This window comes from Melanostigma gelatinosum (genome assembly GCF_949748355.1).
Source record: "Melanostigma gelatinosum genome assembly, chromosome: 14".
NCBI lineage: Eukaryota > Metazoa > Chordata > Actinopteri > Perciformes > Zoarcidae > Melanostigma > Melanostigma gelatinosum.
The window spans coordinates 22,089,265-22,115,440 of NC_136647.1; the positions used below are offsets into that span (position 1 = coordinate 22,089,265).

The following is a 26,176-nucleotide window of genomic DNA, read 5'->3' on the forward strand; positions in this document are numbered from 1 at the left end:
GATACAGGTTCCAAGTAGCAAGCTGGGCTTTGTCCTTCATACAGTGCATTCTATTAATGTTCTCAAATTAAATATTTAGTAGCATTACTGTGATACTGTTAGTATTAATGGATTGTTTAAGAACTGAAAATGACTATTCTGACCAATATTTGACCATTATTCTCTCTCCTGTTGGTCGGTGTTGAGGCTTGAGGGCTAGAGTTGGACACTGTGCCAGCAAATCTTAAAGAAAAACATCCAATCGTCTTTAGAGAAAATATAATGTCTTTTTAGAATGGTGTACTTGCACTACTCTCTAAACTGCCTCTTTTTTACTGTCGGACAGAAACTGTTAAAATACAAATAGTGCTTTAAAACATTTCAAAGAATAAGATCTATTCCACCTGGTCCCTCAGTACTATGCACTCCATTAAAACTACAGTACAATTGGGTATTGTGTGTCTCATGCTGTATAGTAGTTGAGCTGTAGTTCTTTTTCAGGTGTTCTCAGGGGATAAATGTGACCTTTTATGTAGGATTCAGTGCCAACCTTCATCTATGCAACGATCTTCAAGGAGGGGGAAACTGTCATCCTTCACTGTTGACTAGTTATTATATGAGAGCTGACGGCCTGAGGGAGCCTTCTCCCAGATTCAGAGGAGTTGGCAGATTCCCAGCATTCACTTCCTGACCCCATCCTCAAAACAAGGGCCAACTGGAGCTGAAATCGTGATCATGAGGTGAACTAGGCCCAGTCGGGGTTGAGACACTTCACTCCTCTATTGCTGGGTGATTTCAAGCTTCTGTACAGAGATAGCTGAACATAACTCCACATAAATGATGTCTGGTACAGGATGCAATTATGAAAAGCTTGGCATCCCATATTCACCTTTCCTTCTCAGTGGTTGAAAACTGGACTAAAGCTGATTTGGTCCCTAATGTGGATTACAGGGAAAGGAAGTACAGCTTGCTGTCTGGCTTCAGGGTTAATGCCATGATAGGTTGATGGTTTTGATTACGGCAGGGGAGTATATTGTGATATGAAACACAACATCTTAGATTGTGTATTTTCCTGGTTTTAAGGGCTGCATTACATTACAGTTATATTATTTGCTTTTACCTACTTTACATTATGTCCACACCACCAATGGTAAACCCCACAATGTCGTCACAGGTATTTGGTCAAACATATTGTGATATCTTATTCTCTCCATATCGCCCCCGCCCTGGTTTCGATGGAGCGAAGCTGTGCAAAGAACAAAGGCAAAGCTCGCTGCAGCGCAAAACATCATAAAGAGATCCAGGACTTCCATGAACACTTGAAAGATATGTGTGCAGCATGAACTAGCTTGCCTTTGAAGGGATGTCTTCCAACATAAGTTCTACTTACAGTGTAAAGAGATATTCATTTTTACTTGTGTTTTCTGTTGTTTCTTTGAGCCTATGTTCTGTGTACAGTATGGCTCTCATTCAGCTGGCTCCAGACCAGGACTTTAGTACTCTCCTCACCTCCCTGTCAAGTGACCCGGTTACTGTCAGCACGCCTCCAAGGCCCCTCGCTGCGCCAAAGCTGTTGGTGGCAGTTCGATTCATGTGCTCATTGAATGATAATGCAATATAATCCGCTAAGTCTCAGCCGACCAATTGGCACAGAGCCTCTGCCATATGAGTCTATTATTAACCTTTTTATCTCGGTCACTGTCGCCTCGTCCCAGGCTTCCATCGTTCACTCACTTCATGAATTGCATATATGAATGCATTAATAGTATCCTTAATATTTCAGTGGATTTTGCCAAAAATAGACTTTCCATTAGTGCAACGCGTTCATTACTCGGGGGGGGGGGGGGGGGGGGGGGGGCAAGGCTGCTGTTGAGTGTATATCAGTACATGCTGGTGAACCTGCATCCATCAAGTCATCATACGACACGGGCCTCAGCTTGTTAAAGCTTGGTCCGTCGGCCGGGCAACACCTGAAGTTCTGACGCGACCTGATTTAAGGTGATATCGGTCTGACACAGGCAGCGAGTGGCGCCGCAGGAAGGCCGGGGGACAGATAGGGAGGGGAATTCAGATACGTCTTCTCCTAATCAGGTTCAGGGAGGACATAAAGGACAGACCAATGGGATTAAAGCTTGATTCATTTGCTTTGCAAAAGATGCTGACATCACCACTTGGTTCTCGAACGACTTTGAGAAACCCACGACAGGTCGATACATTTTTCAGTAAAGAACCTCTACCTCATGAATTCAGTGTTTATTCTCATGATCCAAAAGTTGTATGCATGATGGGGAATGGATGAAGATCAAAATAATCCAGCGCAGTATGTGTTCATGTCACCATTTCTTGTTACAAGGCAAGACAGTAACACCATTTCATCCTGAAGACACCTTTAGAGACAGGAGGTTTGCCAGCTGTCGGTCTGTCTGTGGACAGTTTTTGACACCACGACAGCGTCACAAGCTTTTAAGATGCCCCAAAACTTTACAGGTGTGTAGTTGAGATCAAAATGAAGGTAGAGTTTGGATGGGTGTGGTCCGAGCAACAACGCCGGACACACACACACTTTAGCCCCTGGCCCAGGTTGGAGTCTGGCCTGGTCTCTAGTTTACTGTGTGCTTCCAAACATTGACTTTGCTCGTGTGCTTTGCAGCAGGTCTCACCGAAGCTGCTCAGCAACCAGCAACAGCTTCACAACTATGGACCAACCATTAACACTTTCATATCCATCACACTCACGTGCCATGTCATAACAAATAGAAATAACGTATGAATGCATTCAGTATGTATTTGAAGACAGATCCCTCAGCTGATCACTACAGAGACAAGTGGCAGTAACTCCGATCACAGGAGGATAAAGTGCACAAACACCAACCTTACCTTTCTATCCCGGACAGTGTCGGAAACGTGACCAGCGCTTGGTTAATCGGTTATCTCCGGGGACGTTGACATAATGTCCTCTCTTCACAGTTTACGGATTCACAGAAGTCTGTGGAGTGACTTTGCGCGGCGGCACTCATCAGCCTCCGGTCCAGCCCGACGGAGAACGGTTAACGGGATAACTAGTCACTGTTTGAATGACTCATAGAAGATCGTTTCTTCTGGAGTTAAGGTGTACCTTCAGTGGTCACAGAGGACTTCACAAGGCTGTAATCCCGGCAGACACGTTGTGGGTGGAGCTGTGGCGCACACTGTAAAAAATACTTCAGCCAAGCAAGTTTATAGAGCAGCCACGGGCCACAGCCTGGGTTCTACCGGGACTTCTTACAGCGGGCAGGACGACTCTGTCGCAGGTGAAAGGGCCGGGCACTTAATGACAGTCCATTATACATATACACACCTTTCAGTCTGTATCTTATAATAATTAACAACAGTAAAATGAATACAAGTTGTAACTAATAGCTCATTATTTTTATTAGATGCATCGGGGAAAACTAAAAGCCTGCAAAGCCAGAAAGGACAGACACCAACCCCGATTTCACAATCAACCCAAACTTTATTTATTCCTCTGGGTGATTCATAAAGTATTATTATTTATTAATAATTGACATCTTAAGTTCCAATGCATGCATCTTTTATAAAGGCTACAATCTTTTTTTATAATTTCTTTTTGCTGTTGAAGCTTTTCAATTTAATATTATTGCGTTTCAAATTTCAAAGTTGCAAATGTACTTTTTAACACTTGCTTCAGGAACTCTGTGGAAACAAGAAAGACTTCCTGTCTAACGAGGGGAGTCCTTATATGAAACACTAAATGTGAACGGATCTATTCATTATTATATTTAGTTCAGTATTTACAAAAGATTTTAAGACTCGCTTCCTGGTGAAATGCACAGTTAATGTTTGCAGTCTGAGGAATCATCATTTTAAACATTCGGAGCATCAGACAGTTTGTGTCCTTTCTGCAGACGCTGATAATAATCATCATCATTATTACAGATAATAAAGTTGCAGACGTAGAGGACAGCTGAAACGGAGGAGAAAGATGGAGAGAGGAGGAGGAGGGGAGAAGAGGTTTGTACCTCTTCCTGCCTTTTCTGTTCCATTTTGGACATCACATGCGTCATGTGCTGGAGTTGAGAGGTGTTTTAAGGGTGAAATCAAGTGTGTTGCCAGTTTGAAGTGTGGAGATGTCAGGAGGGAGAGGTCAAAGAGGGATACGAGAGAAATGATGTAATTAAACGTCTCTGCGGGGGTGAAGACGCCATGGAGGGTTGGCATTGTCCCCATCTCTAGGAAATGTTCGTGTTTCCTGGAATGTCCCAGGCAGAGCTACGAGGGCGGAGGTTTGGATGAGTTTTTACTGTGACGGAGAGTTTCCATGGGGGCCGACATGAGGTTAGAAATGTTTTCATTAGCCTATATTCAGACAACGCTCTCAACATACAGGGTTACATACATCTTGAAACCCTAATGGGGCTAGAGCATGACAGTGCTGTACTCCTCTCTTCCGTTTAGTGCCACTAGACCATTTATCTGAGCGGTTGTAGCTGACTGTACAAGAGCCAGTACAACACCTGGCAAAGAGGCAGAGTCGTGTCTTGTAGCCTCAGAGATCTAGTCCAGGCCCAGCAGTCAGAGATTAACCCTTGACCCTGGGATAATTACGTCCCTTTAATCCTAAACAATTAAGCGGTGGCAGTGACGGCCCTTTAACTAGAAGTTCTCTCACAGAAGAGATGCATGCTGGTCCTGTGATGGTGATGGCGTCTCAGTGGAAAAGACACACGTCAGGAGAGGCACGTGATAATAAGTCACTCCAAATAAATGTGTACTTGTTATTGAACTCATCACCATAATGCCATTTGTGTAAATCAAGTATGATGATGATAATCTATTTTATTTTTCATTTGATCTATTATTCAGCCAGGAAGGTCCCATTTAGATACAAGACCTCTTCTTCCAGAGAACACGGGTCAAGACTCGGCAGCTCTAGCTGTTTTTCGCGTTTCTAAAATGAAATTTCAGATGTTAGAACATGAAGGCAACACAAGGGAACATATTAAAAGAAGCTCATGTAAAAAGACAACATCTTTCCTTTGGGGCACTTTGCAGAAGATCTTTAAAATGGCATTGAAAGAAGGGAGTAAGGTATTGATATTTCACAGCTCATTCCCAGCTCTGAGCTCACCCTGGGGGCGTGTAAAAGAATCCAGTGTTGCTGTATGAAAGGAGAAAAGGCTGGAGATTAAAGTAGGTATAGTGTTTCACAATAACAAGAACAGTGTCTTGGTAATAAATAGCAACGTGTGCATTTCTCCTCTGGTCCAGACAGGACCGTCCTAAGGATTCATATAAAATGCAATGGTGAAGACGTGAGCCTGCACCATTTACAAAACTTAATGCAGCATCATTTTATTTCTGGCCTCTTATTCAAATGCATACATTTAAAACATTTTAAACAGAAAAAATACACATTTTGACCTAAGTGTGAAGGTCATATATTCAGTCTTTTTTTAAATGAAGTGTCACTTTTAACAACAGTGATTGAAACAGCTCTGTGGATAATAAAGGTGGTGATGGTGGTGATAGTAACAGTAGCCTAACAGAAGCACGAGTACCAATATTGAGAATGCTGTTTTGTATTCTGCCTTTATTGTTAGCGCTACGCTGCCCTCTAGTGGCCTTACGGAGTACTTCTCCTGCTCAGCTGACAGTGTTTGTCTATTTCAGCCAGCAGAGGACGTCTGTACCCACTGGACTGTTGGTCACTTGTCTCTGTGGCTTCTAAAGTTGAATCACAGACATGATGAGAAATAACTCTGTTAATCTGGGTATTGTGCTTCTTCCATGGGAAGCAATGCACAGATACACAGGACTAAAATAAAGATTTGATTGAATTCAAATGACCTTTTCATTAAAGAGAAAGGGTCTGATGGAAGGCTTAAGTGCAGGCCACATCGGGATGCAGTGAATACATGTGAGAGAATCAATAAGGTGAATAAACACTGCGGGGAAACACTGGACCCTTTGGTCAGTTCATGGAGACATACACCAGAGAGAGGAGCTCATGAGGAAGTATGTGGGCAAAATGATGAATACAAAGTCATAAGGACAAAAACAGCATCTACGTTAAATCAAAGTGTTTAATACCAATCAGAAATCAATACACGCCAAGCTAGGATGTCTCAAACACACATGAAAGCATGCATTCGTCACAGAACACGTTCCTACAGTCGGCAGGTCCGTTCAGTGTTTGAACAATAAAGTACTGTAAACAGATGTACAACATTGTCAGAGACAGTAGGCGGGCTAGAATGGGCATTAAGGACGTAGATTAGTGATTTCAGCCTCTCTAGTGATGATACATGTACTGTAGTTAAAACACAATACAGGATAGGGACATCATATCACTTTAGTGGAATATAAATAGACGAAAAGTGAACAAGAGTAAGAAACAAAATGAAATCTGCAATTAATATCTTTCCCTCTGAACTCTTACATCATATCATATCTGGACGTGCTAACAGCTGCAACAATCTCTAGAGAACAGGGCAGTGTTACAGCGGACATGCATCCGCTCCGACTGTAACTTCCTGCTGCCTCATCCACAGCAACACACGAGGGGGGGGGGGGCACATGACACCAGGAAGAAGAGAAGGAAGCATTCATGGGAAAAAAGTCTTCGGCCGTACTCCCTCCACACATCACATCTATACATGGCCTACTGAACTGACTGGGCTGATTCTTAATGGTTGAATTAAAACACGTTTCTGTCATACTGAATGCATCTGAAACAGTTACTGAACGAGCAGGTTTGCCTTTGGTGCTCTGTTGTTGTTGTTGAGGAGAGCTTGAGTCCAACTATAGGCATAAGAAGACAAGAGGGTTCCTGATAGACCCAGGCCCAAACCCACACCACGTCCTGTCCCACACCACGTCCTGTCCCGCACCACGTCCTGTCCCACACCACGTGATGTCTCACACCACGTCCTGTCTCGCACCACGTCCTGTCTCGCACCACGTCCTGTCCCGCACCACGTCCTGTCCCGCACCACGTCCTGTCTCACACCACGTCCTGTCCCACACCACGTGATGTCTCACACCACGTCCTGTCTGCCTCTCTAGTCTCTCTGCAGGGATTCTCCACTTCCGGGGGCCACTTATGCTAGTTGAGAGAAGGCCAGGGGCCAGTTAATAAACATTATTAGTATTTATCAGATAAAATAAGGCCTTATTTTAAAAATCATTTTCTTTGAAATGAACTGATTTTCTTATTTGGGGCTGAGCCCGGACCCGGATGATTTTTGATGCACCGGGCACCAGTAAGCCGTGTATGAAAGCCTGCTGTTGTCATACTATCAGATACTATGTTGCCACTAAGTTCAATACGTCTGTGTCTGTCGGGTGCTTCATCTGGCAAGACCACTTCTCTGACACCAGCAGCACTGTTTGTTGTGTAACACTGAGGTATCAGACATGTGGCTTGAGGTTTCGTCTCATTCATTTGTGTTGTTGTCAGATGGACTGATGGACTGTATATGTTTATATCCCGCTTGTGATCGAGCTGTGCAGCTATGCGACCTGATTGCCTACACAGATCTTTTGTTTCAATGTCTTCTGTGGCAGCTCACATTTCATCAACAGCAAGTCAAAGAAATGACACAATCAATGGGAAGGGAAGCCACAGCAATGCCAAGAGGCCAAAATACAAATTGAAATAGTTGAAGTTCTTGAGGATTCTGGCTACCTCATGGGCGGATTATGAGAAAATGGGCCCGTGGGCACAGACATGCAAAAGGCCCCACCACCTTTATACACAGGACCATGGCCTCTTTCTGTTTTGTGTCTCTTTGTAGTCGTTATGCATCTCTCTGTGGTGTTTTTTGTTCCTCTTTGTGGTTGTTTTGTGCCCCTTTTCATAGCTGCTTGAGTCTCTTTATGTCTCTTGTGTATCTTTGTAGTCGTTTGATGTGTCTTTGTGGTCATTTTGAGTTTCTCCCTGGTTGGTATGTGTCTCTTTGAGATACATTTAGGCCAAAGGGGGCCCTGGTTTGGGCCCCTGTGCCTTGTAGGCCCGTTCAGTAGGCATCTATGGGCTTAACCCCTGCATTGTCTCAAATCAAGTGGCAGAGTGAGAGAGGGGCAGTTAGAGGGTGGGGGACGGAAAACAAACGGCAGTCAAAGTGGCACAATAAGAATATAGATCATTCATACTGAAAGGTTTAGAAGGAGTAACACTGAGTTTTCTACATTCTTCATAACCTGAAACGTTTGTTGGATGAGTTCAGAAGTGAAGCCAGCATAATGTAAAAGCATGTACACCTTTGTAAGGGTGTAGCTCCATTTAGCATCCAGTACAAATAAGCCCAAACAACAACAGTAATACCATAGTTACTTTGTGTATGACACATATAACTCTCTTGTTCATTTCATTGAAGCAGCTGAGTGAGAGTGAGATCATCAGTAAGCAATGAGGGGACACTTGTTATGGGTCACTGACTGGTAGCCGTCTGAGGGCTCCACCTGGGCAACAGCGTCAGGCTTTAGGACCTGGAGGGGGAGGATTCCTCTGCCCTGAATACTATGGGCGGGACCAGCCCGAGAGGAAGATTTTAATGCTCTGCAAACTGGGCATGGAAACTCCTGCAACTGTCTCACACAACTCTGATTCCAACCATTACATACATTAACTTGACATAGAGCAGATCAGCGCTGGGGGATCTATTTGTAAGCAAGCTTGAGGAGAACGTGCTGAATCATTGAAAAGCTCATAAGGTAAGATAACAAGTACTGGGTGGGAGTAAGAGGGGGGGAAGGGAGACGATGCAGAGCAGTGTTCAACTGGTGGGAAATGCGCAGGCATGCGAGAAGATCTGCAATAAGAGAGGTTTAAGATTCTGTTGCAGATTCAAGCAGAGTGGTTTATCCACGCTGTTCGTTTCTTATTCAAATATAAGAAAACAGTCGAATACAATGTCAAAGTATGTTTCTCAAAGTTAGAAAAGAATGAGTTCAGGATTTAGGGAGTTGTCCGTCTCTTTCAAACTGATTTAATCTGTGTCATTTCTTTTACCTTAGTCTACATATTACACTGAAGTTTTCCAAAAGACATCACTTTGTTGTTGATGACCTTTACATACACAATGTCTCTTGTGCATTGAAACGTCACAAGATAGTTTCTCATCATCCATTTATTAAAGTCTCAAACTGGCATGGATCTACCAAAAGGTTCTGAAGGACGTGAACTAAACTAAATGTACCAATGTCGGTCACAGGGTTATTGCTAGAGTATGATTTCAACAGGCCACATGCAGTGCTGCTTTACTCATGCCATTTAGATCATATCATCAGAATGTGATACATCTATTCATCCTTATTCATCCTGTTCTAACTTGCAACGCAGAGAAGATTCATCTTCAAGTACTGTTTTAAACATACAACTAAAGACAGCATTTTAAGACGAATGTTGACAACGACTCAGTCTTTCAGAAGTCATCTCTTTCATGCACACATCTCAGTCAGACATCTCCCCCATCTTTCTCTGTGAGCCTGTAGAAACATTGGAAGCTGCTGAGAGGAGACTCCTGTGTGTCATTCCTCTCGTTTAAGAGTGCTATCTTTTACGCATTTTATTAAGAGGCTGATACTTGGCCAATCATCTGTCAGGACACAGACTGATTTGTATTGTTCGATAAAACGATAACAATAACTGGCCATTTGCACAAAACCTCCTCTTAAAGCACACATGCTCTCTATATACGTGGACTGGACGAAAAACATTGGTTGAGTGTGCGTCAGCACGTAGTCACTTCTTCCATGCCAAGAGGAACCAATCAGCAGTAAGCACACATATTCCTCTATAGATACTTTTTACAATCTTAAATCTTTAGTGCTGCCAGGACATGAAGGACTCAGCCCAGGCTGGCCGAGATGTTTGTCTGCGTTGCATCCTGCAGCTGCCTGCGTGGCTGTTATGTAAGTCCTGCCTTGAGGTCTACTGGAGGAGATCTTGCTGGAGTGGTACCAGCTAACCCAGCTCCCCTGCTATTATCCGAAAAAACGGCAGAGTTAGCCCTAAATATGTAACAAAATGGGCTCCCCGAGTTTGGAAAAGTGAGGTGAACAAGACATTTCAAATTGAAACAGAACAAACATCACCCCAGACAACAGTCTTCCATCTTCTCAGTAGGCTACGGCAGTATGGCCAACATCGTCTATCACTATATAGATCATTTAATATCGTGATAACGATATTTATCGCATGTTTTATGGTAATTCAGTCAATAGTCTTTATGAAATAACCACATGGTTTGGTAAACTCTTGTGTGAATTATATGCTTGACAAATGAAAATACTGAGTATTTTATCATTTTATCGTTTACTTACTACAATAAATTTGAGCTGGTATGTGCTGATATCTATTTAGACAATTTTCTATCAATTGTTATGTGTGATTTCTTCACGACATTGAAAGAAGATAAATAATCATTTAGAATTATCGCCCAGCCCTACTCCTTAGGTCAGCGCATGACATGAATGGCGGATGTTTGTCTTCATGTCCTCTCACAGGTTTTCTCTCACCATGTGGGTGACTAACCTGGCAGCCCTGGTCCTCCTGGCCTCTTCAGCTACAGCTGCCACCTCGGCCTCACCAGACAAAGTCCTGAGTAACCACGCCACCATCCTGGCTGACAACAGCGCCAAGCTGGCTTTCAGTCTCTACCAAAACATGGCCAAGGAAAAAAGTGTGGAAAACATCATCATATCCCCCGTCGTCGTGGCCTCCTCTCTGGGTCTGGTGGCTCTTGGGGGCAAAGCCTCCACTGCCTCTCAAGTAAAAACCCTTCTGAATGCGGCTAAAGTCAAAGACGAGCAGCTGCACTCCGGTCTGGCAGAGCTCTTGACTGAGGTGAGCGACCCAAAGACCCGCAATCTCACCTGGAAGATTAGCAACCGCCTGTACGGACCCAGCTCCGTCACCTTCATGGAGGATTTTGTCAAGAGCAGCAAAAAGCATTACAACTGTGACCACTCCAAGATAAACTTCAGAGATAAGAAGAGCGCCGTGAGCTCCATCAACGAGTGGGCGGCCAAGTCTACCGACGGCAAACTGCCCCAGGTCACCAAGGATGTAGAGCAGACTGACGGGGCGATGATCGTCAACGCTATGTTTTTCAAACGTGAGTCTACTCCTCTTGTGTATGTGCATGTTACTTCTATAAAAATGCTCTCAGAATGAATACCTTTTATGTTTCTCACAGCTCACTGGGATGAGCAGTTCCATCATCAGATGGTGGACAACCGTGGATTCATGTTGCCCCATAGCTACACTGTTTCAGTGCAGATGATGCACCGCACAGGTAGGTGGAGAAGGTTCAGAAACAACACGTGTGACACTTTATGGAGTAGATCCACATTTTGGGAAAAATGCTGAAGTCTAAAAACAACAATTTGCCTTTTTATGGTGGGTTATAGATACAGTTATGGAGCGCTGGAATGAGTCCTAAAACCAGATGACCTTGTCTCAAAGTCAATGGGTTGTTTGAATGTGTTTTTGGTCAGATGACTGAAAAAAGGTGTAGAGAATTTAACATTTTGTTCTGTCATCTAAAATAGGTCGGTAAATAACCCTCGAGTGAATTTAGAGGCTTTGAAGCTCAATGGTATTTTAATCTAAGACTGTTTTCAGTGGCCTTTAGCAAACATCCTTTCCCTAGAGACCATTGCAGATCCAACATCAGAGATAGACAAATGACTGCCCAAATCCCTACCGTAGAACGAATACACTGCTTTCTGCTAAAAATGCAATCCTGTGCATTTTATATGATAAAATCATAGTTGGGTGACCTCACACCTGTCAGTGATGATGCAGAATGACAATGATTCGCAAGTGTATTAAATCCCATCTTAACCTTCACAATAGTGAATGAGTGAATGTGGGATGATCTACTATAGTCCAACACTGAGCAGATTAGAGATATATTTTGTTTCCTCAGGCCTCTATGGCTTCTACAATGACAAAGCCAACAAGTTAACTCTCCTGAGCATGCCTCTGGCTCATAAGAAGTCCACTATGGTGTTCATCATGCCCCACCAAGTGGAACCTCTGCAGAGAGTGGAGAAGATGCTGACCAAGAAGAAACTGGATACGTGGATGGGCAAGCTGCAGCAGACAGCGGTGGCCGTGTCTCTGCCCAAAGTCAGCATGGAAGTCAGTCACAACCTGCAGGTAGGAGATGCAAAAGAACGGCACCTCGGACTTAATGTCTAGCTTCTTTTACACCATCTGAATATCTGCTCCTGTTCAGAAACACCTTGGGGAGCTGGGCCTGACGGAGGCCGTGAACAAATCCAAAGCCGACTTCTCCAGAATCACCGGGAAGAAGGACCTCTACCTGGCCAGTGTGTTCCACGCCTCTGCCATGGAATGGGACACCGACGGCAACGAAATGGACATGAGCATCGTTGGCACGGACAAGCTGAAAAACCCCAAACTGTTCTACGCCGACCACCCTTTCATCTTCCTGGTGAAGGACCAGAAGACAAACTCCATCCTGTTCATCGGCAGGATGGTCCGGCCGAAGGGCGATAAGATGAGAGATGAGCTGTAACCACATTCACTGTGTGTGTGTGTTTTCTACTGCGGAATGCAGAGAGAAGTGGGAAATGAAAGCGCGTTCCTTCACGTCACATGCCAACAGCATTCCACAATACATGACTGAAGAGATGTGTTTCAACATTTGAACCTGTGTTTTAGTGCACACCCTTCCTTTTTTATCGTGAAGAATATTTGATGTCTTTTCTGTTTGCATTGGCATATCACAATATGGACTGAAGACTTACATTAAGTATGATTTCCCTGATTATTGCTTCAAAATATGTTGAGAAGTCTTAACAATGTAAAAGGTCTACAACAATCGTACTTCTGTAGAGATTTGATGGTGCTTGTTGTTTCATTTAATAGTATATTTCAATTTGTTAGGTGCGGTTGCTTTTAATTTGTTAACTCCGAGGACATTTGCAATTGTTTTGCCCATCCTTTGCACTGCTCTCCAACACAAGCATATAGTTTGAACCAATACGTTGCTGTTTTTCTTATTGGTCCTCCCTGAATGCACTGACCTACACTGGCAAACAAACCAAAGCATGGCAGATTTAATAAAAAATATCGATAATATGCACGTACAATTTCACAATTTCAAAATATGAATAGTTTTAGACGATTACAAATTTCCAGTTTTTGCAATAAAAGCGCGGGAATAAACCACCCCCAACCAAGTGTCGTCTTAATTTGAGATATTTTGTGCTGACATTGTCCGTCGTGAAACAGAAGACTCCGACTCATTCAACCAGTTTGATTTGTCTGCTCGTCTGTTTGCAACAGCAGTTTGGCCTTGGGCAGGTCTGGTGAGCGCAGGCCTCCAGTGGGACCCAGCTGAATAGCATGAGAAAGATTCCAGCGAGGGTGACTGTGTGTCCTGCTGGGACACACAGCCAGCAAGGAATGTGGTGGAGTTGCAACACACTGCATGGTAAACATTGGCTCTTAATCAGTAAACTGTTCATGTTTAGACGAAACGAAATATTTGGGTACGTCAAGATGGGTCCGGCAGCTGCTCCAATGAGCAAGGCACTGGTTAAAAGCCACACCATCAACCTCCCACCTGATTGTTAGCATTAGGCTGACTATAAAAACGTATAGAAAAACAGTTGATAAAGACCAAATGATTCGTTATTGAATGGAAAAGTGGTTCAATAACACGATAGAATAATTAGATTTCCTTGACTAAACAGAAGATTACTCAGAAGATTTGTTCAGTGAACATGAGAGTATCTTATATTGTTGCATTAGTGGACCTTGTTTAGTGTATCACACCACCTAGTGGACATGTGGGTTCACGACAGAACAAAGATGTTTTTCATGTGGTGGACAAATTGCATAATTTATAATCTATCACACGACATTCATTGGAGTATTGCATAAATAATGTGCAAAACTATATTTAACTATACAACTTAAAAGGGGGAACTGCGACAGACATGAAGTGAACAGATTTAGGCCTTTATCTTACTTCAAAAATACTATTCAGATCAACCCTAATCAGGCAAAATGTTCAGCAATAGTTTTTTAATCATGCCTGATGTTTTATTAGAAATGTCTACTATTATGACTTTCAGATAATTGTAAAGTAGGAAATGTCTATCATTCCAGTGAGTGTTGTGTAATAAGGTGTTTCTCTCCCCGAGAAATGTTGCCATTAAGATTACGGCATCATCATCTTAAACATTATGGTGCTTTTACTTGAGCTGCATTACTTGAAGAAAGAATCATTGGACATGTTGATGTAAATACTCTTTAACGAGTCAGCCTGGAGGAATAGAGGAGCTGACTATGCTGATGTACTGTGTAGGCTGCAGTCTTAAACCTAACCTCCTTATAATGAAGTGCTGTATGCTGTTTGTCAGTCACTTGCCATATGGTGGGAGATACAAGTGCATGAAGTGCAGGACTGCTTACCCTAAAGCAATCCTTCATTTTATAATTCAGCAAGCTGACTCCATCTGCTGGTCTTTTTTGTGTATTTTATGCTGTTGTTTAATTGCTGATGTACATCCTGTTTTACTTGTGACGTTGCATTGCGTCTCTTGACTGTATTGCGATGTCGTGCATGCTTGTTGGCCCGTGTTCCTCTTTTGTCTGAGCTGCTTGACAAATTATTGCTGATTTGGCAATAAAGAACTGGAGTGAAACTTATTCATCTATTGGTTGCTATGGCTTTCCATAAACGGTAATATACACAGGAAACAAAACGAATGTAATTAAAAAGACTACTTTAGGGGTGTTTTGTGTAATGCACTTATAATAATCATTATCATATGTCACCAGGAAACACATGCCATAAAGATCACAAACACAAAAGGATATTTCATTCAGGGTTCTTCAAATATCCATTTTACACAATTAGCAGGTTACATACACAAGGTTCATTTTATTTTAGGTTACAACTGAGCATAGGCCTCAGTATCAAATAAAACACTTGGATTTGTTCCAAAGTTGTTTGCTACCCAAAGTCTGCATTTAGAATGATATTGTGTGGAGCTAAATAACACACTGATTTAGTGCTAACGGTAGTAGGTTACAACTTAGAGGCTGCTATCTGTATTTGTGTAACAACAGCCGTACTGGACTTTGTTCTGCCTTCCCATCGCGCGCGAGGAGGAGGAGGGCTCGCGGAGTGCTCGTGCTGTGGTGCTCGTGCTGTGGTGATGGGACTACAAACCCGTTAGCGCCCACAGCCTCCTCCTCTTCCATCATGGCTCCCTCGGCAGACAGGCAAGGATACTGGGGGCGGCCGACCTCAACGTTGGACTGGTGCGAAGAGAATTATGTCGCCTCTTTTTACATCGCGGAATTTTGTAAGTAAAATATCATTTTAATTTTTCCCACTGAAAATGGTGACTTTGTGGTTCGTATAAACGGACTCTCGCGTAGAGCTCCAGGTTACTGTGTACGTACTGTCGCCCCTCCATAACGTACACATGAAATGAGAGCAGCGGCTGTAATCATCATCATGTGTTCATGTTCTCGTGTTATCTCGGCTAATACGAACGGTCGGTTACGTAGTGTAGCCTAAGCTAAGTGTTAGCTAGCTCATACGGCATTTTACCAAGAGCTAACGAGGAAAAAGAAAAGCTGTCCTGTCAACCTGTTTCGCATAGAGCTTTACTGGAGGGTGCAGTGAGTGTGCGCTGACGTTATCACAGACCCGATACACTTTAACATTGCATTATTCCACATTGGCACTCATTTGTATTTCAAGTCGACAAACACTAACGTTACGTGAGCTTGTATTTCTTTCTCACAAGGTGCATGTTAGTTATTCACACTTGAAAACTTGACGAAACATTTCCTCCATGCCATCAGGTTAACTCATTGCTTTGTTCAACGATAAAGAAACGGGTTCCTCAGGAACCATTATGTTAGATACAGTGTCAACTGTTCCAAAAACTGCTATGTCAGCGGGATTTTAAGCAGTCAGTGACACGCTTTCCTTCTGAAGCATTGAGCCAAACTACTGGACACTGGACAGACATTCTCAACTCTGAAATAATACGTTAGAGTCACTCATTATTGTGCAGGGAGATCAAGAGAACTAGGCAACGCATTTAAAAGTCCTCTTTACAGTGTGTGCATGAATTAACTAATAAGTAACGTTCATACAAAACGAAGCCTTTTTCAATTAATGCCTGCCACAATAAATTGGCATTTAGCTAGAAATACTATTCTATTGTGCAGAATGTATATAGATTCACAGAGTCATTGTAGAATTGAAGGTAAACTCTTTTTAGTACAATTTTCACCCTGTTGAGGAACTTGCAGTTGCTGTTCGAGATGCAACAGTTAGTCCAAGGTAAAGTGAAGCCAAGTGGGTCAGAGTTTAGTTTATTGTTGCTCTTCTATCGTCTGTGTATTTTGTCCACGCCTTTAGTGATACGCTTCATTTTATTGTCCTAATACGCTTTACTCAAGGCCACTACTTGTGGTGCACATGTTGTAGGCCTAATCGATCTCCCACAGATTCTCCCACTCATTCACATGTTTGCAGTTGTCATTTAAATGTGAAAACCAAACACTCATATGCTGTAGTATTCTTAGGGTGTGTGCAATTATTATCTGTAACCAAAGTCCACACATTTTAAAATGGACTCTGGCAACGACTCGTTGGCTTGTATCAGACACCTGCAGATAAAGGGTGTGTGTCAATACCAGCAAGCACGGGCACTGTGGCAGTATTCATTTTCAAACTACTCACAGTTTTTTTGCAATTCCCAAGTTTCAACAACTGGTACTTGTTGCAAAGTATAGAAAGCACTAACTCATGCAGTCTGTCTGTTGACCAGCTGTGCTGAACCGTAAGCACGTTTTTATGCTTTACAATAAGTTTGAAATTCTGAAACACAGTTATCTCCATTAGACTCTCCATTCACGTGTGTGTGCTAAAGAAACACCACACTCAATTATCAATCACCTGTACCCATAATGCACCTGTGAAAACACCAATTAGATCACTTAGCACTCAGAGCTTGTGCTCTATAAACAGGATTCAGGTTTGCTCTTTGGTGTGAAGAACAATGTAGAGAGAGTTAGAGGACTGTAAATACAATATACTGTATTTAGTTTACAGTGCAATATAGTGATGTATGCAGATGTTATAATGATCACACCATGTTACCCAGCCTGTCTCACAGAGGTGATCATTCAGAGGCGTTCAAGCCGGTCATGTCATCTGGATGTCGTCTGGCTCTAATTTGTCTCTGTTGTCTTTTTGAACAGGGAACACTGTCAGCAATTTGATTATGATTCTTCCTCCCATTTATGGGGCCATCCAGACGTTCCGAGACGGCCTCGAGTTTCGCTACATCTGCTCTTTCCTCGGACTGGCAGGTTCGTCCGTTGAAACCACACATTTCATGAGCTCTTCTTTACATGTCGTAGTTATTGACGATACAATATGCAATTGTGCCGTATTTGCTGCTGGTGCCGTCAATCGTATTTGGTACACTTGAGACTGTCCTGACTTTAAATGTAATGTTCTGTGTGGTTGTCTGTGCATCGCCCAGCTGTTGGTGTTGGTTCCTGGTGCTTCCACATGACGCTGAAATATGAGATGCAGGTGAGATGCAGTGTTGAATACAAATCGTATTATTTCAGCAAAAAGTGGGAACAGAATCTTTTTTGATCAGTTCCTTGATGAATCACACTCGTTGCCTTGGGAAATATTTGTAATGGATTTATGAGGTCAAACATTTTCTACCGAACGCCATGTCAAGTTATGTAGAAACAATGTAATCCTACAGTGATATTAACATGTGTTCTCTTTGTATTCTCATTTGCAGTTACTGGACGAGTTGCCGATGATTTACAGTACATGCGTCTTTGTCTACTGTCTGTAAGTGGCTCAACCTTTTGGATTTATTGCTGTTGAAGCAGTGACTGACTGTCACTGAGAACAGCATTAGTGTGACTGTGGCTGTAAAATGAACCACTGAATCTCTTTCTGACTTTATCCATTTCAAGAAAGTAGCGTGTCATCTTCTTGTGGCTAGTGATTCTAAACTGGACATAAGTACTTCTTCCATTTTACTACTGGTCAGGTCTGTGTTATACCCGTTAGCATACATGTGTGCATGGTTGGGAGTGAATAGACTGAACCACTGCCTGTGTTTTGGGAAAGCAGAGATGCCCGAGCGGGAACACTAAAACGATGGATGACGGTGGGTTCGACAGGCTGTTCTTCAGGGTGCCTGGTCCAGTATGTGAGGGACTCGGGCGCCACCTTAGGTTCGCAAGACTTTAGAGTTGCATGTAATGATGTTGCATTCTGCACATCATTAGTGTCCCGCTCGGGCTGGACAATATATCTTAGACTTTGGATATCGTAATATCACATAAATGTCTTTTCCTGGTTTTAAAGGCTGCATTGCAGTAAAGTGATGTCATTTTCTGAACTTACCAGACTGTTATAGCTGATCTATTATCTGCCTTTATCCACTTATTCATTATATCCACATTACTGATGATTCTTTATCAGAAATCTCAGAAGTCAACCTTACACTATTGTTTTTGTAAAGAAATCTGGTAGAAAATATTGTGACATTTGATTATATTCATATCGCCCAGCCCGACATCCATGAACAAGGTGCATGGATGCAGTCCTGGGACCCTTGGGAGGTCTTCAAATCCTAAACTATAATAACGACTGGGTGGTGGGGGCTCACTCTGGGAAGGAAGGCTGGAACAATGTGGCCCGGCTCCTGCAGCCCCTAACACCTCGACCTGCATCTCAACAGGAGGAAGAGCAGGCTCCAGTCCTCCCAGTGCTCCCAGTTCAGGCATGTGGTTGGATGCCAGGACAGAAACTTAACTCCCCTTCAGTGTTCCCCAGTGTTTTTGCCGAGCTTAAGCTTGGGCAAACGTTTTCTTTTAAAGATGTTTTTCAAACTTAAATCAGTGTATCGGTTGTGCGCTTAATGTGAGCGAGCATCAGTGTGCGTCCGAGAGATAGAGAAGTTAGCAGTACCGTCGTAGCTGTTTGAGTACAGTTTATTTATCGGTGAATAAATGCAGCAACTCCTAAGCCAAGTCATGCTCGCCACCTGCGAATTAAAGTGTGTTGACTTTTAAGGCGGACCAGCCGTGCCTCTGCGTTTTGCTCAGCACCACCCCTTAGTCACACATTTAACCTTCTGTTATTACTTGCTCTCTATTATTAATGTATTGTTTAAGCTGAACACGTGAAATAAACACATTTATTTCTTTTGTATGTCCAGATATGAGTGTTTCAAACAAGAGAACAGCATCAGTGTGTTTCCTATTGCGCTGCTATTGATCTTCAGTGTCTCAGTCACTGTGGTGAGTACCCACTTCCACTACAGCGGTGATCATTTCCTTTGAACCATGATGATGAAAGCGTGACATCCATCATATGCTCCTGAGTAGTTCCTGTGTTTGTGTCTGCAGGTGTACTTGCAGTGGAAGGAGCCAGTCTTCCACCAGGTAAGGGCTCTGCGTCACGCTCAGCTGCCTCAGGTGGCTCATAGTTTGCTATTAGGGCTCAGCGTGCCTCAAGTCATTTCTTACCTTGTGTAAACATATTGGGCTCGCCAACACAGCATACATCGCTCAGTTTGGTACGTGCAGCACGCTGGCTGTATCACATGAAGTAGCATTTCATACCAAAGCAAATATGCAAAATTATGCAATATTTAATGGTTTTACTGTTTATTAATATGTAGCATTTAAAAGAAACATACTATGTCCCAAACTCAATGCTGAATCCAGTGGGATCAAAACAGTGAACACGACCTCATGAAGGAACATTTGTGTGTTCTTATCTTAGCTTTCTCTTACTTGTTTTCATACGGCGTGCTCGTACCAGTGTGCGAAGTCTGCTTCAGATAACTGCAGATAAACATGATGTGTGTGAATGAGTGCTTTCAGAGCTACGTGTCCTGCCCCATGTGTCTTATATTGAAGTCCTGCTTTCAGAGATCCATAAAGGAATCAAAAGTGTATCATTATAACAGCAGCAGCAGCAGCAGAATGAAGGGACCCGCTACAGGCAAGGAATGGGGGAACATAACTCGTGCTGTTAATGTGACGTCACCAAAGGATCATACTCTTTGAAATAAAGAGCAAATGGTTCATATGAAAAACGTGACAACGAAGCAGGTCCAAGATATTGATATTGTAGTGTAGTAGAAAAGCATCAATAGCCATTATAATTGATGGTAATATGAATGCATTTTGAATTATATCAGCCTATAATTAAAATTGCAGAGTCAAACAGGATAATATCACCTTTATGAATTATGAAGTGTAATTTATAGTTTTCTAACTCAAAATCACTAAAGAGTATTGAAATATACAATCCATAAATGAAAAACATAGACTTGGATAAAAACAGATGTCAGAGGGGAATGTCACATGAGTCCTACGACAGGTCTGGACCACTTGAACATTTTGTTGTCTGAGAAAAAGATGTAAATATGAGAAACGGTGAATCACTCACACTCACTTGAGACCCAATGTGTTCGTATGGGCAGTTGTCTCTTAATCCTGACCATACAACCCTTTAAAGATAGACACGTGTGTTGTATCCTTCAGCCTCACATTGAGTTTGTGTTGCTTTGCAGCACAAAGCTCTCTTTGTTTGCTCTCTGTTGACTGATCACACTGCTCTGTGGTGGTTCATAAGGAGACGCACACTGAATCCACAGTGGTTCAAATCAGTATTTCCTGCTTTTCAATAGAGATCACACTGAAAGCATGTAGCATTTATGTTGGCTTTACTAATGTATGTGTGAACATGAGTTGTCTGCAGCTCAACCTTCACTCATTCATTTTCCGGATTATTGCACCTGAAGATGTAAAAACTCAATAATAAAAGTTGAATAGTTAAAATCATGTATAGCTCAAATAGAGAGCAGTGACTTAATGGTCATTACACTCAAAGAAACAACACTGTTGGATGTAGAACATTTGTTGGAAAGGCTATGCTAGCAGACTGTGTGCATTCATGTGTTCATCTTCTGGAAGTGACCAGAGGTCAAAGTGCAGGTGAACATTGATAATACTTGTGTCTCCTTCTAGGTCATGTATGGTGCTCTAGTAGCTTGCCTAGTGATGCGATCTATCTTCATTGTTACATGGTAAGCTTGGCTAGAGGACCTTTAAAATGAAAACATTAGCATATCAAAGGAATCCTTGTGCATGAAGATTCAATGAAGCAACACGTTGCTCAAGGCTTTAGTCTTTGTTTCTTCTGTTTCAACCTTAGGGTGTACCCATGGCTCCGGCCGCTGTGCTACACCTCCTTAGGAGTCTTTCTGTTGGGGTTCCTGCTGTGGAACATCGACAACATCTTCTGTGACTCACTGAGGTGAGTATTTGAAATTCTCTGCGTCTTGTTATTATGTCTTAACGTGCTTGATTGTGAGATTCATGTGGAAAATGTTCAGTCAGTGACATTAATGTGACATCATAACAATAATGTAGATCATTTATTCATCTCAAGGACAAGTCAGGACACCAAGTAATGTCAGCTCATTTACTGCTGAATACGAAACTCAACTCATTTTAATCTAAAATGCACGTTTAGCTTTTGATTGAAAACATTTGAAGTACAAATGTCTAAAATAAAACCTTTATAAAGACAGGTAGTAAGCATCCTCTTCTGGTCAATCCCATGCTGTTGGAGTGTTCTTTCTTTTTTATTAATTGAAGTTGTTGGGTCTCCAGAACCAGCAGAGAATTGCTTCCCCCTGGTGTTGGAGTAGTGACACAGTTCCATGCCTGGTGGCACATCTTCACAGGCCTCGGGTCCTACCTGCACATACTTCTCAGGTGAGGTCAGCCGCAGTGAGTATTACGCCTCCGCGCCAGCTGTGGAATTGTGTTTCCAGGTCGTTGCATTCTCGTGAGCGTGATATCGCTGTAAGACTGGAGGGAATTTCTTCAAACGTCCACTTGGACTCAAGGATGAATCGACTAGAATTAAAAACAAAACACATTTTTGACCATTGGTGAAGAATCCATATAGTTATTCAGATAAATGTCTAAGAGGATAAAATGATGAAATGATTCATGACAAACATGGATTTACACTGTGACATGACTGGTTGACGGAGGAATACAACTGCGAGGCTGTGATTGTGGTTGTGGTGAGACATGCTCATTGGTTTTAAAATCTAATGCTTCTTTTAGCCTGCAGATCAGGTCAACCTACCTCAAGCACAGACCCAATGTAAAGGTACGTCTAGCCCTGAGACATTCTAAATCGTGCAGCTTTTATGTGAACGCATTCATTCACTTCATTGTCTGCCCTGTCTTATCCTGACTTTGTCCAGTTTCTTTGTGGAGTCTGGCCCACGTTGCACATTGATCCACCGAAGACGAGTTGAAATGAAGGGGTGGGGACCGACTGAAGGACGGTGACTGCCATACCCAGACACCATGGACACAGGCACCTGCCAATGACCACTGCTGGAAACTCAGTTTTAACACAGTGTTGTCCTAACCCGTTTCAAGGAGTGTTGTATTGCTTTTACATGTGATCTCTACAGTTGGGATAGAGAGTGGAAGTGAGACTGTGTTATTGTAGCTCAGCTGTCTAGACTAGAAGACCCTCCTTCATCTTTACATTACTCAAGTTTTACTCCCAAAACATGCCAAGACTGGAACGATCAATTCTCCTTTTCTTTCTTTGCCAAATTTGCTCTGTGATTTGAAACAGTCATGTAACGTGCGAGGCCTTCTCATGCTTTACCTCGTTGTATTGGAGAAAGAGATGCAGTGCTCACAGTTCTGTTCCACGACATTGTCACATATCATTGTATTGTTGTTTAGGACAGGGTTAAGGCTGTCACAGGTACACAAAGCAAGTTGAACCACTTTCTGTGGACAGAAACGCCGTCAGTCTTTAAAGTGATACTGCTCTGTGAGGGACGGCGGTTTTATAGCCTCGCCTCAACCCCACTTGGGCTGTAACAGAATCCCAATGAGCCTCCCTCAGGGTGTGTTATGCTAAGAACCCTCTTTGTTGGGGGGTGCGACCAGCATACGGAGGGTTTGGTCAGGCACGCATAATGCAAACCTGCAGAAACATCAGTGGAGATGCATCAGCTGATGTGTGCAGCTAGCTTGGAGGGTGGACGGAGTTCAATGTTTCAGAGAAAGACTTCCTGTTTTTGATTGTTAATATTGCGTCACAGGACCGGGTGAATGAAGGCAACGTGTTTGAATCATTGCATCCTCATTAGCTGCAGAGGATGAGACTCCTTTACACCTGGGAGGTGTTCGTAAAACAAGTCATGAAGTCAATACGAGACAATACCACCACATTTTATTCATGACACTTATTTATTAGTCCTCTTTTGTTTCATTTATTTACACCGGGGCATGGCGCTGAAGAGTCCAATGGCACATATGCGTCTTGTCGGGGAACAGTTTGTGATACAACCACTAGGTGGCATCAACTTACTTCAGACATTGCCAAACATGCCACTGTGCATTGATGAACTATCTGCCTACTGTAGAACTCTGAGGATCTCTGACTTGGTTTTCCTGTGATGGATCTGTGGTGTGGAACAAAGGTTTTGTTTGTTTTGCTGCTGTGAATACGTGGATATGTAATGGTAACAATAGAACCTGGAGCCTGAAGTAACTGTCTGAAGATGCACATCACATATGTTGTGTGGAGTTGTTTGTATTTGTGGGCCTCTTGAACTGCTGTGTGCTGGATTATCTCCCGAGACAGCAAACAATACATCCATATTTCATTATGCATATGCACGCTTTGTCACTAACTGCTTGGGTGTAACAATCGCGCGAACCCAGAGTTACAAGCGTTCAAAAGTACAGTGCGTGTAAGAAAAAGTATTAACATTGTTCAAATGTCTGTGTGGACCCTTCAATGTGTGTTCCTGTCATTGACATCGCTGCTCCTCAGAGCTGAGCGGCTGTCAGGGAGGGTGCCTTATTGTTATCCTTGCAGTCCAAGTAATCCAAGTTGCCTTCACGTTCGTGGTAAAACAAAACCATTCAACTCTCCCATTCATTTGATGTGTCCAACATCTTCGTTACCGGTCGTTCTGATGAGGTTAATTGTAGCTGTTAGTAAAACATATGTGTTGAGGCCAGAAGAGCAAGCTGTTGAACTCTGGTCATGTGCCAGTCCTTAATGATGTCCTGTATTGTCAAATAAAAGAAAATGTGTTGGACAATTTGTCTTCAGAAAAACATCACTTTGTCCTCGTCCTCTCTTTGCTGTCTTTCACTTCATGAAGAGCAGCCGCTACAACAAATGTAAGTCAATAATAACCATTAGAACACTAACATCCGACTCATGAATTCTTTATCTACACTTATCACATCTTAGCGGTTTGGATTGAGTCATGCAACTCTGAGGTGTGGCGGTCATTTTACATTGACCGGTCATTTGTCGTTTTACAAATTTCCCGTTTTACAAATAAATAAAGTACATATCTATCTATCATTTAGTGTCTGTGACACTGCACACTAAAGGGACTGTTTCAGTTCACTCCCATGGATCAGGTTTGGGTTGCTCTTCTATGTTGGAGCAAGCTGGCAGACTGGATTCAGATATTTTCTCTCAGAGGATTGGTTTACTCTTTAAACAAACTTCAAGGACAAGCCCTAAAACACAAATTTGCCTCAGAGGGCTTTACAATCTGTACACATACGACATCCTCTGACCTTTGACCAGTGCTGGCTGGTGGAACATGTTCTAGGTAGGGCCGTCCTATCAATTTCAGCAAACATCCCAGTATGATTTAATGCAAAAAAAATTTAAGTATCAAACACGCATTATTACTTGGCAGTTAAATATTTAACATGTATTCCAACACGAAAACAATCAGTAAATAACACTTATATAATATAATATAACATGTTTATTTATTGAGATGCCCCTATGGACCTTGTTATAGGAGGTAAAGATCAGGAGAAGTAAACATGAAGTGTAATTATGAATACTGATGTTAAATTAAGCTATGATGAGTTTTCACTGTTAATTTAACATCTCTATTACATGTTGATGTCTCCATGACCAAGTTAAGCAGATGAGACTGAGGACAGCTATGTAGAAGAAAAGATGTTCACTTTGTCTAACATGTAGCTTGACAGAGTTCTCATGTGTGTCCTGGTGTTCTCATGTTTCCTTACCTCCTCATCCCTCACTCCCTACCCTGGTGTTCTCATGTTTCCTTACCTCCTCATCCCTCACTCCCTACCCTGGTGTTCTCATGTTTCATTACCTCCTCATCCCTCACTCCCTACCCTGGTGTTCTCATGTTTCCTTACCTCCTCATCCCTCACTCCCTACCCTGGTGTTCTCATGTTTCCTTACCTCCTCATCCCTCACTCCCTACCCTGGTGTTCTCATGTTTCCTTACCTCCTCATCCCTCACTCCCTACCCTGGTGTTCTCATGTTTCCTTACCTCCTCAACCCTCACTCCCTACCCTGGTGTTCTCATGTTTCCTTACCTCCTCATCCCTCACTCCCTACCCTGGTGTTCTCATGTTTCCTTACCTCCTCATCCCTCACTCCCTACCCTGGTGTTCTCATGTTTCCTTACCTCCTCATCCCCCACTCCCTACCCTGGTGTTCTCATGTTTCCTTACCTCCTCAACCCTCACTCCCTACCCTGGTGTTCTCATGTTTCCTTACCTCCTCATCCCTCACTCCCTACCCTGGTGTTCTCATGTTTCATTACCTCCTCATCCCTCACTCCCTACCCTGGTGTTCTCATGTTTCCTTACCTCCTCATCCCTCACTCCCTACCCTGGTGTTCTCATGTTTCCTTACCTCCTCATCCCTCACTCCCTACCCTGGTGTTCTCATGTCTCCTTACTTCCTTATCCCTCACTCCCTACCCTGGTGTTCTCATGTCTCCTTACTTCCTCATCCCTCACTCCCTACCCTGGTGTTCTCATGTTTCCTTACCTCCTCATCCCTCACTCCCTACCCTGGTGTTCTCATGTTTCCTTACCTCCTCATCCCCCACTCCCTACCCTGGTGTTCTCATGTTTCCTTACCTCCTCATCCCTCACTCCCTACCCTGGTGTTCTCATGTTTCCTTACCTCCTCATCCCTCACTCCCTACCCTGGTGTTCTCATGTCTCCTTACTTCCTCATCCCTCACTCCCTACCCTGGTGTTCTCATGTTTCCTTA

At 42.9% G+C, this 26,176-nt stretch overlaps 2 protein-coding genes across 4 annotated transcripts; both read left to right on the forward strand.

Moving 5' to 3' along the window:
• Positions 1 to 8,540: 8,540 nt before the first annotated feature.
• LOC306788607 (serpin H1-like) lies at positions 8,541 to 13,188 on the forward strand. Of its 3 annotated transcripts, none has more exons than XM_079284189.1 (5): positions 8,541 to 8,694; positions 10,489 to 11,099; positions 11,181 to 11,279; positions 11,916 to 12,148; positions 12,228 to 13,188. In XM_079284189.1, exons 2-5 carry the CDS (start codon positions 10,502 to 10,504, stop codon positions 12,528 to 12,530), a joined length of 1,233 nt encoding a protein of 410 aa, XP_079140315.1. In that variant the 5' UTR covers positions 8,541 to 8,694; positions 10,489 to 10,501; the 3' UTR covers positions 12,531 to 13,188. The 3 variants fall into 3 exon arrangements, with proteins under 3 accessions (XP_079140315.1, XP_079140316.1, XP_079140317.1); XM_079284190.1 differs by having other exon boundaries at positions 12,018 to 12,148; XM_079284191.1 differs by having other exon boundaries at positions 12,032 to 12,148.
• Positions 13,189 to 15,233: 2,045 nt separating this feature from the next.
• Positions 15,234 to 24,222, forward strand: acer3 (alkaline ceramidase 3; the record flags this gene model as incomplete). Its single annotated transcript, XM_079284075.1, has 11 exons — positions 15,234 to 15,336; positions 17,255 to 17,365; positions 17,542 to 17,594; positions 17,818 to 17,870; positions 19,252 to 19,333; positions 19,442 to 19,477; positions 21,074 to 21,132; positions 21,261 to 21,362; positions 21,722 to 21,826; positions 22,187 to 22,232; positions 22,330 to 24,222. The coding sequence occupies 11 exons, from the start codon at positions 15,234 to 15,236 to the stop codon at positions 22,381 to 22,383; spliced, it is 804 nt and encodes a 267-aa protein (XP_079140201.1). The 3' UTR covers positions 22,384 to 24,222.
• Positions 24,223 to 26,176: the final 1,954 nt, after the last annotated feature.